The sequence below is a fragment of the Myxine glutinosa genome, chromosome 7 (assembly GCF_964187855.1).
Source record: "Myxine glutinosa chromosome 7, kmMyxGlut1.1, whole genome shotgun sequence".
Lineage (NCBI taxonomy): Eukaryota > Metazoa > Chordata > Myxini > Myxiniformes > Myxinidae > Myxine > Myxine glutinosa.
The window spans coordinates 109,465,152-109,480,815 of record NC_136267.1 but is presented as its reverse complement, the minus strand read 5'-3'; the positions used below and the strand labels follow the sequence as shown (position 1 = coordinate 109,480,815).

The following is a 15,664-nucleotide window of genomic DNA, read 5'->3' as shown; positions in this document are numbered from 1 at the left end:
GCCGCCACCATATATATGTCTGAACCTTGTGAGCGAAATATCTTGAAAAATAAACGAACTACTAACTTCTACTCTGGTGTGTGGGTGTACCTAGGCATAAGGGAGAACGCTATTGAAAATTGGGTCGCCACGTCAAAATCCAAGATGGCCGCCTTGCGTCTTCCACTTTGTCAACTCACATCACTTCACCAACGGGGACCGAGGCGAAACGCTTGTTTATTCGTAAATCTCAACAAAAGCTCAATTGGTAAAGACACACTGAAGCTCAATGGTAAATAAATAAAGAAGAATGGAAGCGATAAAAACACTGGGGCGTCTCACGCTTGACGCACTATGTGGGGCTAATAAGGACTATTTATAACCACTATGACTTTGTCCTTTCACATTTTGACCCAATTTATTTTATTATTTTCTCCATATTCTTACAATAAATGTTTCTTCAATATTTGATAACAAAAGCTCAAATGATAAAAGTTATGGTCTAGACACACGCACACGATTGCAAAACCTCATTTCACGCTGCGCGAGGGAAGGACTAATGACTGTACATCTACTTTTCTGCACCAGGCTGTCCGGATGGCTTCAGACATTCGAGATCGAGAGCGTGGTGGTCGGGCCCAGTTGGGCATTATAGATGGAGACCAGGAGTCGTCATCACCTGAGCTCATGGGTGTCTTACACTCAGTGCTGGGCCAGCGGAAAGGCAATTTGCCTCCTGCAACACCAGACAACACTCCGGATAGAGAGACCATGGCAAATCTCAAGCTTTATCTGTAAGACCATGGTGATGGAGGATCAAAAGTTGTGCCACAAATGTTAAACCATGATATGTCGATATGATCACAGGAAAATATGATACACATGACGAATTTAACAAATATAATTATGGTACATGTTCTTAGACATGAATTGAACAAATGTTCTTCCTGCTTAGAGGAATTTTGTTAGAGCCATTGAGGAATGCACCATTCGTGTTATTTCCTTGTAGTCGTAGTTTAAAAAATGGCCAAAAGCCTTGAGCGTTATCTGTTTGGCGTGTGCGCAACATGACACACAACATAGTAGGTATCTCAATGAGATTCGAGGTCATGACGATAATGATTTGTTTTTCACAATGTATTTATTTAATAAACCAAAAATCACTTGCTCATCCCGATCTAAGATGGCCGACTCAAACCAAATATGGTCCTGGCTTCCCAGTACTGTCGTTGCATGTTTAGTCAAGTTTGATGTTATCAAAGTATCATCCATGGGGTCAAGGAACATGCATATCAACCCTTTAATGCATGAAACCATGTATTTTGCTTACTGCTGGACAAAATTATTAGCGGAGTGTTGTCGTTGTACCGTATGCATCCTGTGACTGGTTGGATGCATCATTTTCTGGGAGCGCGGCTTTGGTGCTGATGCAGCGCCCCCCCCCCCCCCCCCCATTATCAATCAGCTGGTACTCATTTTACCGACCTCGGAAGGATGACAGGCTGAGTCAACCTACCTGGTGTGAATTCAACGGAAAGTCAGGGACTCAAACTCAGGACCCTAAGATCTCAAACCTGCCTCCTTAACCGTTAAATCAACACCAGGCTGAACCTGGTAAACTGATTTAGGACAGCGGTGCGTAACCTGGGGGTCGTTTGGGGTTTTCTGGGGGTCATGAAGGGGTCATAAATAACATATCAATTTATTGAGCCCATTTTTAGGAACCCAACAAAGGTACATACCACACACAGTATTTTGTTCGCGTATGCGCGTATGTCATGGCCCCCAGGTTAAGAACCGCTGATTTAGGATATGTTATCAAGGTATTCATGTCATGCTCAGTAAAATGAGATGTGCCAGAACCAATGGCAAATTCAGCAGCAGTTTGCAAGTAACCAAGTGTATCTAAGGTAACCAGGTGCATCAGGAATGATACATCATTGGTCAGTACAGATGCTTTGCCGAAACTAGTGAAGAGCAATTAAAATTTTGTTAAATTGGTCTTTTCTAGTTTACGAATAGAGTACGCGTAGCGTCGTGAAATGGTGTTGAGGTAGTGCACCTACCTTTGGAATACGTAACCTGGGTTTGATTCTCAGCCACACAACACGCTCTCTGGTTGGTGCTTCTATTCACAAGGTGCATCGTCCCTCGGATGTAAGCTTGAGCTGGGTAACTATCCGCTTCCATTACTCAAGAGACGTTAAACATCCCTTGGTGTCTTTAGTGAAAAGTAGGCGAGTTATCCCCGGTATCTTGGACATTTTCCAAATTTCTGCCCTGACTACCTCTGGTAGGACAAAACCGCCCAGTGTGTTCCTTGCGATGCGGCTGCCTTGACCTTCATGCAAAGCAGTAGAGTGGGAAGGGGAGGAGAGAGGTGTGTTTGTGTGAGTGTTTGTGTATATTTAATGTCATTTCTCTTCTGGCAGGGTTTCAGACACCGAGGGAAAGCTGATGGTGGAAGAGATGGCAACTCGCCCGCTCACACAAGACCTGCTCAACTCTAAAGTGAGGAGCATGCTTGACATGACACCAGAATCCTACAGATTTCTCTGCCCATATTCTTTGACACTGTAATATTATTCCTGCAGTCTTCAGAATCCTGTACACATCTTTCATTTCGCTACCGATAAAACAATCATAAAATATTCATGGAGGCAGCAGGAAAAACTTGGCCTTGAATGGAAGGAAAACTGGCATACGTCGGTGATAGTAATCATTTGCCATTTGAGCCAAGCATAACTGAGAAATGTGGCCTTCTTTTCTAGGACTGCTACATCCTGGACCAATGTGGTATCAAGATCTCTGTCTGGAAGGGGAAGCATTCCTCCCAGGAAGAAAAGCAGGCTGCCATGAAACAGGCCTTGGTTAGTGAATACTTATTAATACCGTTTGGGGAAAAGGAAAGCAGGTGCAGGTGAATTTATCTGCTCGTAATTGTTGCATTATTGCTGCAAAGTATTATTTTACTCTCAAGATTGCACATTACTTGCCTAAATTGTTGAATTATTTTGAACAAAATATCATTGAGTTCAGGAAAGGATAAAGGAATGCAGGGATTGGGTTCACATTGTTGTTGTTGCAGCTCACATGATGCACATTAATTTGATTCCCTAGGGCTTCATCAAGGCCAAAGGATATCCACAGACGACTAATGTGGAGACAATGGTAGATGGAGCTGAATCGGCCATGTTCAAGCATCTGTTTACGGATTGGAAAGACCGGAATCAAACGGAAGGTTTTGGAAAAACTCACAGCATCAACCGTGTCGGTAGGCTATTTATTATGTCATTTACCATATAAAACAAATTGTCAGTTTGTGTGTTTGTACAGATGTCTGTCCCTCTTCATAAGGGTAGGTTTTAAAGGACAATTTTTTTTTAACACGAATGTGTGTTCACTACGGTCTCAGTTTAAAGACAAAACAAACTCAAAAAACATTTTCCATAAAAGAGTAATCAGGTCTCTTCTATTGGAATTGTAGACGGTGGCTTGTAAACCGAGCCTCAAGGGCGGTGTACGGAAGCGTTTTTTTAAAATGACAATAAACACAAGGCACAGGGAGGTGAAATTTGCTGCACGTGATGTGCAACTCACACAGAGTAAAACCAGTGTTCATTTACATCGGTATGATGTCGAATAAATAAAGAAGATATAAGCCCACCTGACACAAGGCCGAGGCTTTTCAAACTTTGGCACGTTCACGAGGCTGCACCGTCGATGAAACTGTTCTAACCCGCCAAACTTGACAGGCTTTTTGCTAGTGTAAATATAATTGACATCAAATCAAAATAACATGCTTTTTTTAATTTGCCGTCCATTTAATGTGGAGGGTTTTACTTGAGAGATTATTCACAAGAGGTTACAGGAAGTGTATGTAAGTATATAAGGGGTCATCGATTACTCCTGAGGATGGAACGCCGATGGTAAGTGAATGGAGAGATTGGATTAAAAGAGCTCTACAAGGATGTAGTTATGGATTATACTTTCCTTCAATGAGCAGCATCTTTGAAATGTCCTTCACATTGTTGTTGTTGTTGCCAGCAAGAGTGTTTATCTCCAAAATTATAGCTAAGAAGTGATTTCGGTTGAGTTTTATGCACTTTTAATGAACCGCACTGAACATGCAATCGTTGAATTGTAAATGAGGAACATGTAATGTAGGTTACAAATCCACCGCATAGACGTCATACATAGCTCATGTATTGGTGTAGCGATTGCACCGTCATGTTGCATTCATCGTCATGTTGCATCATCCCGAATCTTCTTTCCATTCTTATTGAATGGCTCTGCATTTTAACAAAGAGTGCAACATAATTGGCACTGATCTTCATTATAGATCCCCGAGGAAGCCATTTTTACCTTTGCCACCTAAGGTGGGTGGAGGCTATGTTTGTCTCTGTCTGTTTGTCTCTGTCTGGTTGTTTGTTTGCTTGTGTACAGGATATCTCAAAAAGTTGTGAACAGATTCAGACTAAATTTGGTGGACAAGTTGGGTATGTAACAAGGACGAAATGATTCGATTTTGGTGAAGATCCGAATCTGTACAGGATCTGAGAATTTTAAAGTAATTCTTCACCATTGAGATGAAGGGCCAAAACGATATATAGCATGATATCTCAAAACGTTTTGGACGGATTCAGACGAAACTTGGTGGACAAGATTGGGTGTCTGACAAGGAAGAGTTTATTCAATTTTGGTGAAGATTCAAATCCACATCCAGATCAGAAAATTTCTAAGTGATTCTTCACCATTGAGTGTTCGGGCTAAAACCGATACATAGACCAATATCTCAAAAGGTTAATGACGGATTTGGACGAAACTTGGTGGACAGGTCGGTTGCGTTACAAGGATAAATCGATTCGATTTTGGTGAAGATCTGGATCCGGATACGATAATTTAAAAATTTTCAAACATTATTCTTCACCATTGAGTGATCGGGCCAAAAACGATACATTAAACATGACATTTCAAAAAGTTGTGGACGGATTATGTCAAAACGTGGTGCATGAGTTGGGTAAGTGACAAAAACAAGCCGATTAGATTTTGGTCCAGGTCTGGATCCAGATATGACCTATCAGCGGGATACAAAACATAAACTGTTCACTCTGGTGGAGGTATGCGCTCTCTACCGAGTTCTAGTTTTAATCCAGAGTTTGATATGTGCTCGAGAGCCAGATCATAGAGGGTGAGAGGTTATCAAATCAGGAACAGGGTGAAAGATAGCTTGCAGCCAGACAAGGAAGGTGTAAACATACAATATTGATACGAGTAGGGAAAACGGCATGGGAAGGAGGGGAGGAGGGTAGAGTAAAGCAGGGCTGATTTAACAAAAAATAAAACGCTTGTGATTAAGTATGGAATACAGTATGAGATGGTGACATGCTGCTATTTTGAGGAATTGGAGGAAAAAGCATCGCTGGGAAGACTCGGGGAGATGAGTCTGCAATCGAGAGAAATGAAAAGGGATGAAGGCCAACATGAGTCAACATTAACAGAAAGCTTAGAGTTGAACCACCTTTAGAGGCCATTTTTTCCCTGCAGAGCAGGGGTTGGCCTTTTTCGGGCACCTTGGTCCCCTTTTTGAAGAGATGTTTTATGGCCGGATGCCCTTCCTGCCGCCAACCCTGTTAGTCGCCTCTTGCGACACACAGGGAATTACCAGTGAACTGGTACTCAATTTGCCGACCTCGGAAGGATGACAGGCTGAGTCAACCCCCCTGGAGTTAATTCAGCGATCGACCGGGATTCAAACCCAGGATCCGAGGACCCCAAGCCGGCACCCTAACCGCTAAGCCAACACCAGGCTTAGAAAGCTTAGAGTTGGAAAAAAACAATTAAAAAAATTAAGAATGGGTTACTGTATGTATATGTCAACGACCTGATAGGCCTTGGGGAGGGCCAAAATGCAGAAATGGGAGACGTTGTAACACTGGAAGGAAGGAAAGTGATCGAGGTCGACAACCTGAATGTATAGGGTGAGAGAGGAAGTCCAATGGCTCTGCCTCATGTCAAGACATGCTGATAAGTATGAATATGCTCTGGCATATGCCGGGGTGCAATAAGGGATAGCAACACCAGCGAAAGGTGGTATCTTGCTGTAAATACACAAGTGTGGATATTGCCTTGAGAAAAGCAAGGAACACATTAGCACAAAATCGGATTCTCACTGGGCAATTGGGCATGCAACTCCTTGAAAACTGCTGCTGTGAAAGAGGTAAAGCAAAGCAAAAGGTTAAAATGGCCATTGCACCACAAACAGTGGGATAAGCAAATCTATCGATGTCTGCTTTATAGAAATCCTTCCAAGTTAAAATTACTTGCTAAAAAATAAACAACAGCTTGTTCAATGATAGAGATGATGACATGATCGTAGTCAGTGTTACAATTAAATGTACGTCCAATGTAGTATGCTTCTACTCAGGTTCTCGTTAAGATAGAATGACAAATGAACCACCATTTTAAAATATTTTGCCTGCTCTAAACTTTGAAAACTCGAAAGGAATTTGGACAAAAAATATGCAGTTGCGTTGGTCATGCATGTGAGTGTGTGCAATGTATCTGTAACAAAAAAAATAAATCTTTGCTTAACCAATGATTGTGTCTTAGGAGGGAGATATATTGTGTTTTCTGTTTATTGCTCTCTTATCTTCTTTCATTTTTTTATTTCCTTCCACCAATCACAATTGCATGCCATTCCTTCATCTCTGATCAATACTATTCAAATTTAGAATGAATGGACCTCAGTCCAACAATACACCATGGATACACCAACAAACACTTTGTTTTCAATTTAGGTCTCGTTCTGATTTTAATGGGTCAAAGGTGAAACACTAAAAAAAATTAACGCATTTTCATTGCCATTCCTTTGTATTTTAGTCAACTAGCTCCCTCTGGGAGCAAAAATATGATGTCAATATCCTCTCCGTCAGGCAGGGATTGATGATTAAACCACTTCCACTATTCTACATATACATGTGAAAATGTCCAATTGTCTACCCACCATTATCAGGAAGGGGGGTGGGGAGGAGATGTATTCCATCCAATGACCTGACCCATATTCAATTCTATAAGTTCATACATATGTACATACATACCCACTGATAATTTGCACACCTTAACATGATGGAGATGAAAGTTGGCACAGAGATGCTATCGAATAGCCCTGGTACGGATGCAAATTGTTTTTAGGATTGGAGTCGTCATTGGGATTATGCAGGAGGCAAAGGGCAAAATTGGTCGCTAAATGAAGGTATTGGTGTACCGAAAATGTATATTTAAACCAATTGAGATGAGGCCTGGAGTTAAACCCCCCCCCCCCCCCAAAAAAAAAACAACCTTATCATTAATTTATTAAAGCATTGGTTATTTGTCGTAATTTATTAATGTGGCAAAGGTTTATGTGTACACGTATAGGTGATTTTGCACCTTGGAATATACAAGGTGCATTTTTTGCAAACGGGGTCATGCCGACCTATTTATAGGTTAATCTGATCTATAACCTATTTTCACTAATACGTGACTTTCAAAATGACGTATGAATGTGAACGAGGCCTTTTTGCACATTCTCTGTGTGCGCGTTTTTCATTAACTTGTTTTTGCTCATCTGGGCACTTTTAACCTGCCATGGCTGGTGTGTAATGTGTCATTTAAATAGTATTTTAAACATACAGGTCCTTCAGAAAGTATTCACACCCCTTGACTTTTTCACATTTTGTTGTTGCAGCTTGAATTTAAAATGGATTAAATTGGGATTTTTTTTGTCACTGATCTACACATAATACTCCATAATGTAAATGTGGAATTTTGTTTTGAGAAATTTTTACAAAGTAATTGAAAATGAAATACAGAAATATCTAATTTACATAAGTATTCCACCCCCTGAGTCAATACTTAGTAGAAGCACCTTTGGCAGCGATTACAGCTTTGAGTCTTTTTGGGTATGTCTACATCAGCTTTGTACATCTGTATTTGGGGAGTTTCTCCCATTCTTCCTTGCATATTTACTCAAGCTCTGTCAAGTTGGTGTTTCCCTTCTCTCTCTACTGCTCCTTTTGCGTGAATCTCTCCTGTTTCTTTGGCATGTTTTGCGTACTTTTTTATGTCCTGATCCATTCAGTGTACTAGCTCTTCCACGAGCCTCGAATGTGTAAACAAAAAACAAAAAAACAACATTTGCATTGACAAGCATTTTGTAGTATTTCTTTTTATGCACTTTTTCAGTTCTGAATTAAGGTTTTCAAGAGGGCAATTTTCCTTTTACATTGGTCAAAGGTCAAAACCTGTCATAATATAAGAAAGAGAATTTAGCGCTGTTAGCCCACTACTTTAGCACCGTTATTTTTCGGTTATCTCCAAGATAACCTCATAGAGTGGGTCCCGGTATTCGACCATCCTTCCGTACGTACTGTATGTCCGTTAACATTTAACATCCCTTCCCAAACTACTCAACCGATATGGACCAAATTTGGTACAATGCATCAGGACAGCAAGGTCTCATGGGGTTGTGCTCCCCATCTGGATCTGCCCCCTATAATAGAAGAGGCTGAAAAGGGGGGTTTCGCCTCAAATTTAGGTAATTTATTTTAAAATCTCAGAAACCATGGGGAAATAACCATCAGTCCCCCACGAGGCTATTTATTTCTCTTGATATTTCTTGATGAGGAATGGAAATCAGGGATGACACTTGCATTAGCGTGCCAATGTCTGCGATTCTAGTTATTCTATTAGATTCTTTCATAAAATGTCATTCCCAGTACAATTCTACTCATTATCCGCTATGATATCAGAGGAAAATACTTTATGTATGTCTAAACTTTAATAATTACAAAGGATGCTATATATGGAAGTATAATATTAAATAATGGAGACAAACTTTTCATGCATATGCCTTTCGGACTCTATATATGGTGCAGTTGCCCAATTTGATATGCTCCCCCTTCCCCACATTTTATACCTCTCAATGTCAGTTATAATATTTGCAATACATATGTGATATTTGTGAGGCGGTGGGGGATTGACAGGATGTCGAGTAAGTGTGTTTGATCAATGTGCACATGGTCCTGACAGGGGAATGTTAATTTTCACCGCACTCGTATGTTTCATAAATACAGGATATTTCAAAAGTCTTGGTACTATTTCAATGCTTTATTTAAAAAATAGTTACACGAGCTTAAAAATTAACAATCACCCATCCTAAAGTAGGGACTTGGGAGATGTTTTGGGCACTTTGAGTTATAACGATATAACGGCGTGGAATGGCATGACGCCATGTTCGAGGTGACCTCCACAGCGTGCCAGGAAGGCGTTCACTCTGACAGTGAAGTTCTGTGTTACCCTGTAGCATGTCAGAAGCGAGATGGATCTTAGATACTCCTCAATAATTGCTGGATGTTATGAGGGTTGTCTTTACTGCAAATATTGTCCTTCGTGCTGCTCCACAGAAAGAAGTCCAGTGAGTTGAGGTCTGGGTAATGGGGAGACCTGATATGCTCTGTATATTGCTGGAGATTACCCTGTTGCCAAACTTCTTTACCTAGTCAATATCTCTGAGAGAGTGTTTGATCTGTACTTTGTATGGATAAAGTTTCATGTCGTGTCTCAGGATCCAAAAGATAGTAGTGTGCGAAAGACCAAGCCGTTGTGAGTGCCGGTGAGAAGATCTCCTTGGACTTTGAGAGACAAATTGTCTCACCCCTCAATGTTCTCTTCTGAACGTCCAGTCTTTTCCCTGATTTCTGAAGATTGTGAATCGTGTCTCTTTCTGGAACTTCTTGACATTGTAAAGAATACAGTTCTTCCTGCGTGGGTCTCTCGCTGAAATATTTGCGATGAAGCTGCTGAGTCTTGATCACAGACTTTGTCTCAAGGTACCATTCTACCATTTTACTTTGTCGTTGTTTTTTTTACTGCAGACAATTTCCCAACTTGCTAGAACATAACCTGAAAAATAAATAATAATTACAATTAATCATGATCAATATAGACACAATCTAAACAGTACCAATACTTTTGAAACACCCATATACGGTCACCTAAAAACACAAAACATGCCATTTTTTAACAACACCTCTGGTTTGTTCGCAGCTTTCTGACATCAGGTTCTTATGAAAATCTGCAATTAGATAACAGCAATGTTCAACGTCAACAATAAAATATTTTCATCCTTCCTGTTAACCTCTTAATGTACACTTCATTCCATTGGTCGTTACTTTGTAACAAAAACAGTCTTTGTACTGCAGAGCTCCTTTCACTTTCCTCGCCAGAGGAGAGGGTATTGCATTTGAGTCCGTTTGTTTGTCGTTTGTCCACACAGAATAAATATGATTTTCTCTGCAACCGTTGGTCCGATTGACAGGAAATTTTCACCATAGGTGCACCTTCACCTGTGGAATTTTTATTGATAATTATGACATCATAGGTCACGTGGTACAGGCGCCATCTTGGAAAAACCGAAAAACGTTGCACCTCTATATCTCCGAAAGCACTACATTGAAAATATTGCGACATTGCTCATTGTAAATAACTCTCCATATGGAATAACATATGTTAATGATGATGTCATAGGTGCCTCCATTATGACGTCATAATTCGACAAGTACAAAACTTCATCCGATCAAGATGAAATTTATTGAGCGTCATCTAGGGATAAATTGGTGTAGAAAAAAATGATGCCGTCATCGGTCACGTGGTTTGGCCGCCATTTTTGTTCTAAAACAAAAGCCTGAAAAACTGCAAAAAACAGGTCCGGGCGAGGGTCTGCAATCTCTGATTGCTCTTTCTTGTTTCCTTTGAATTACAGCCAAGGTGGAACAGGTGAAGTTTGACGTGGCAACACTTCATGCTCAACCTCAGCTGGCTGCAGAGCAGCGAATGGTTGATGATGGCTCTGGAACTGTAGAGGTTTGTTTATAAAAAAAATTTTCATCACAAATGGAGAAACTGCTAAAGTTACACGATAGGATCCAAAATAGCAAAATCCAATTTTGTATGGTCTTTTTCCATGTATTTCCTTTAAATTTAATGCACGGCATTCTAAGTGCTGAACCCTTGCCTCAGTGCTGTTTAAAAATACTGTGTATATTCATTGTCACACACATTAAATATTCACAAAGATTCTTACACAAATGATATATCATACACATAGAGTACTCATTAAATGCTCCAGTTCATTTACAAACTGTATTCTCCAGTTCATTTATGACAGAGTTTTTATTCAATTATTGAGGCTGTTTATTACATTTGGAAAATAAAACACACACATACCTGGTTTATTCAACTTTACTACTACTATTACTGCTGCTGCTATTACTTTAATGCCCCCAATTATTCCCAACTTCTTATGGGATCAGGTGGAGAACGTTTTTGGCCCAAGTATTTGGGAAGAGGGAAACACCAACAACAGTTTGAGGAAAAGATAGAGGCAGACTTGGACAAACAATGTTGGTGTGGAAGAATGGGGGGCAGGAGAGGCAGGAGAGGGTGCATGAAGTGGACAAGAAGGATACAAAAGGAAACTCCAAGGAGGGAAAAATGGAAATTTGGAAGGAGAAGGGATTGGGGTGAGGTTAACGAGAGTAGAAAAGATCATGGTTTTGGATTGGGAATTATCTGAGAAGGTGGTGAGCTATCTTGAAGACCTGGAGGGAAGGATGAGATTGAAGAAGATGTGGAAGTTGATTCCACAAGCGGGAAAAAGCAGGGACAAATTGGTGGAGGTGAGCAGTGATCCTGGATTTAGGTAGTTTCACCGGAAGGGGTTGATGCCCTGCAGAAACCTGGGGGAGGACAAAGCATGCACACAGTAGAGGGTGCTGGACCAGAAAGGAGGTGGAAAAAGACAGACCACTGACCTACATGCAAATAGGCCCATAGACTCAGTTTCATTGCAGGCTCTGTCCCCCAAATATTCCTACAGGTCGCACAAGATCTGCCTGCAACCCTCTTATGGTTAAACTGCCAAAATCAAGACTCTCTGCTCACCTTCACTCCTCTTTTCTCCCACCTCTGGAACAAACTCCCTCACTCTCTTCAATCCCACTCCACCCTCCAGGTCTTTAAAACAGCTGTTCACCACCATCTCTTATGGATCATCTTATCATCATCCCCCATCCAAAACCTTGATCTTTTCTACCCCCGCTAATTTCACCCCAAATCCACTTTTTTGAAATACCAACTTCTGTCCTGGAAGTCCTTGGTGTCCTTGTGTTTTATACTTCTTCCACCCCCCCCCCCCCCTTCCCATGCCTCCTCCCCCCAAGCCCTCTCCCTCCCACACATCTCCCTGCTCTCAAATGTTATGTTTGTGTGCTTTTTCTTCTCTCCCCATCTTGTCTTCCGCTCCCTCTTTTTATATATTTTGTTTGTCTGGTTGATTTGTTTGTGAAATAAATGTTAGCTCTTTCACGAGCCTCGATTCAGTATACAAAAAAAAAGGAGATCTTGATGGCCTTAGTTTCCACAGCGTCAAGTTGAGTAATGTGTGAAGCAGGGGCATCAGCCCAGAGGGGAGTCCAGTACTTGATTAAACTGTGGATGAAGGAAGGACTTGTAGGTGTATAGGAGTTCAGTTGTGCTAAGGAAAGACTTTGTATGTCAGAGGATGCCCAGCCAGACACTGACTTTGGAAAGTTTGCCTTTGGTCCTTTCATAGAGAGAGAAAGTGAGAGTATGAGATTTGGCTGGATGTAAAGACATATTCCAAGTGTTTGACCAGCTTGTAATTTTGTCAGGATGTGAAGAGAGGCTGCAGCCTTCCTGTCTGAAGGATGAGGGATGCCACAGCAGAGGGTAGAGTCAACAGTAAATAGAAAAAGGGGATTTCCCAGAGAGAGTCAGAAAGTTCATTGATGAAGATTAGGAACAGGACTGGGCCCAGAGCACTGCCTCAGCGCACTCCAACCTTGGCAGGGATAGGATAATGAGAGTGGCACGTATACGAGAGTTGAGGAAGTCAGTAAGCCATGTGTGGAGTTGGCCTTGGATGCCATAGGCAGAGAGTTTGGAGAGTAAGGCTCTCCGTTAGACTGTAATAAAAGTAAGGGCGTTTGACTGTAATTAAAACTCAATATATACATCGAGAGATGGCCCTCATCTCATGTCTGACATTGAGCCTGATTACTACTACTACTGGCTCCAACTGCTGAGAGTCATGTGACTTCAAAGAGAGATAAACCATGACTGCTGGGACTTCTGAAGAGAGAGTGAAACCACACCCGACTGCCCCTTCAGGGAAAGGGCGAATGCATCCGTGTGCAGCGTTTTATCACCTCCCCACAACCATTCATCACACTTTCAAATGGTCTTCGCTCATGGTCTGACATCGGCCAATGAAGTGCCACATTGAGGTCACCGAAACGATAGGTGGTTTACACCGGCGCCATCCAAACCAAAGACGCCACATCTTGCAGCATGTAAATGGCAGCACATCCTTGGGGGTCTTTGTGATGACCGGTGCTGTTCCGGACGTCTTGTACTCAGAGTGCGAGCCATGAGGGGTGTTTATTGGCCCACGCATGAACTGCAGACACATCTAAATCCACCCCTCGCCTTACTTTGCCTCATGACTTGTCTGGTTTTACAGAGAGGGGAGGACACGTACGAATTCCATTTCCCTCTTTAACCTCCATGTCAACTATACCGCCTCTAATGGCATTATATATAACTAGTGAGGTACCCATGCTACGCACAGGTGGGAGGCCAGAAGCAAACAGACAATACAGAAACGGCGGATGCTATAGCATGAAACCAATAAATTCCACATTCCTGTAGCACCTTCATTCGCACGTCAGACATGGACAGCAAGTTCGTGAAGGACTTCCATGAAAAACGTACCCGTTGGCAAACAAACGGGTACGTTTGTTCCATACCCATTCACTGGCGAATCTGCATATGGCGATCCGCGAATTCACATTTAGAAAGTAGAAACCATCACGGCATTCCGTCATTCACTTTAACTCGATATCTCTTTTTTCATTCCAAACAGCATAACTTCAATCACTAATTAAATAACATCAATATAAAAAATAAACTTTTAACAACATTCGTGACGAAAACAAATATTTAAATCCTGATGTGAAGTGCCGTACGGTTGGGTGAATACAATTACGAATTCAAAATCGTAATTGTATTCACTCAATTCCAATCATCAATTGATATACTTTAACAAAACGATTAACACGATTAACGTTTAACGATTTAACATTACGATTGAATGACGGTTGTATTGGGATATTATCAAACCCACGCATTGCCGTCATCTGTCCACTTCAGCATTCGCGGCAGGTTTATTATTGTCATCAAAATCTAAACAGTATTTGTATAATTTCAATAAAAGCCACATCACTGTTCATATCGGTAAATATTATTCCATCGTGTTTGGAAAAACTGGAAAATTGGAAAACTTGGAAAAATTGGAAAAACAATATAGCCTATTTTACTTCCAGGGGTCCCAGGAATACCCACCCAAAATATCGTTGTGATCAGTTGAGCCATTTTTGCGGTACCTTCGAACAGACAGACGGACATTAGGTGAATTATAGTAAGATAACAGGACAATTTCAGTCTCGCACGTCCCTCTTTACAGAAAATGTTCGAACTTACACAAGCATACGCTAACTTAACATTCTCCCTACTTTGTACACCCTCCAACATGTAACAGTATGTTCAAATTTTTAAAAAACAACAACTGCATAATTCACTGTGCATTCGTTACTTGCATGAAAATGATGTGAAGTTTAAACCCCTTTTCTTGGTTCGTTCATGTGATTCATCAAACATGTCATGTGAATTGAGGAAGAAAACCTGTATGGCTTAAACTGTGTTCCATTGCAGGTGTTTCGAGTGGAAGATTTGGAGCTGGCAGAGGTACCAAAAAAGCAGTTTGGCCAGTTTTATGGTGGAGACTGCTATTTGGTGCTGTACACTTACACTGTCAACCACAGGCAGGCATACATCATCTACATGTGGCAGGTAATGTCAAAAACAGCATAAGCAAAAATTTTCAAACACAATACAACGATGAAGGTGTGAAATATGAATGTATTTATAAAGATGATGACAATGGTATTAATTTTGGACGGTAATGAGACAATCTACAAGCAAAGTTGGTTACAAACAAAGTTACAAACAAAGGCTAAATTGATTGTTCGTTTTGCCATATGCCAATCCCAAAATGGCACCTATGTTAACTCTTCAGCTGTTTCACATAATTGTCATTACAAGGTATTCAATAAGCTAGGCATAAACACTGCAAGAAATGTTTTACTCTATTGAACTACAATATGATCTCATTTATAACTAGAACGGCACTCGGTAGAGCGCATACCTCCGCCAGGCTGAACAGTTTATGTTTTGTATCCCACTGATAGGCTGGATCTAGATTCGAACCTGAAACAAAATCGAATCGGCTTGTTCTTGTCACCTAACCAACTCGTCCACCAAGTTTAGTCCTAACTCGTCCATAACTTTTTTTAATATCATGTTATTTATCGCTTTTCATCCGATCTCTCAATGGTGAAGATCGAATCACTTAAAAATATAATAATTATCGTATCCGAATCCAAATTCAGATCTTCACCAAAATTGAATCGATTCGTCCTTGTCTCACACACAACCGGTCCACGACGTTTCGTCCAAAACCGTCAATAACTTTTTGAGATATCCTGCTTTATATCGTTTTTGG

At 41.0% G+C, this 15,664-nt stretch overlaps 1 protein-coding gene across 1 annotated transcript in view; it reads left to right on the top strand.

Moving 5' to 3' along the window:
* Positions 1-15,664, top strand: part of LOC137431588 (villin-1) — a 90,544-nt gene that overhangs the window by 40,913 nt on the left and 33,967 nt on the right. Inside the window, exons 7-12 of the mRNA XM_068123068.2 lie at positions 568-773; positions 2,412-2,490; positions 2,751-2,849; positions 3,100-3,253; positions 10,784-10,884; positions 14,815-14,952. Of these exons, the coding sequence (XP_067979169.2) occupies positions 568-773; positions 2,412-2,490; positions 2,751-2,849; positions 3,100-3,253; positions 10,784-10,884; positions 14,815-14,952 (777 nt within the window). The remainder of the gene's footprint in view (positions 1-567; positions 774-2,411; positions 2,491-2,750; positions 2,850-3,099; positions 3,254-10,783; positions 10,885-14,814; positions 14,953-15,664) is intronic.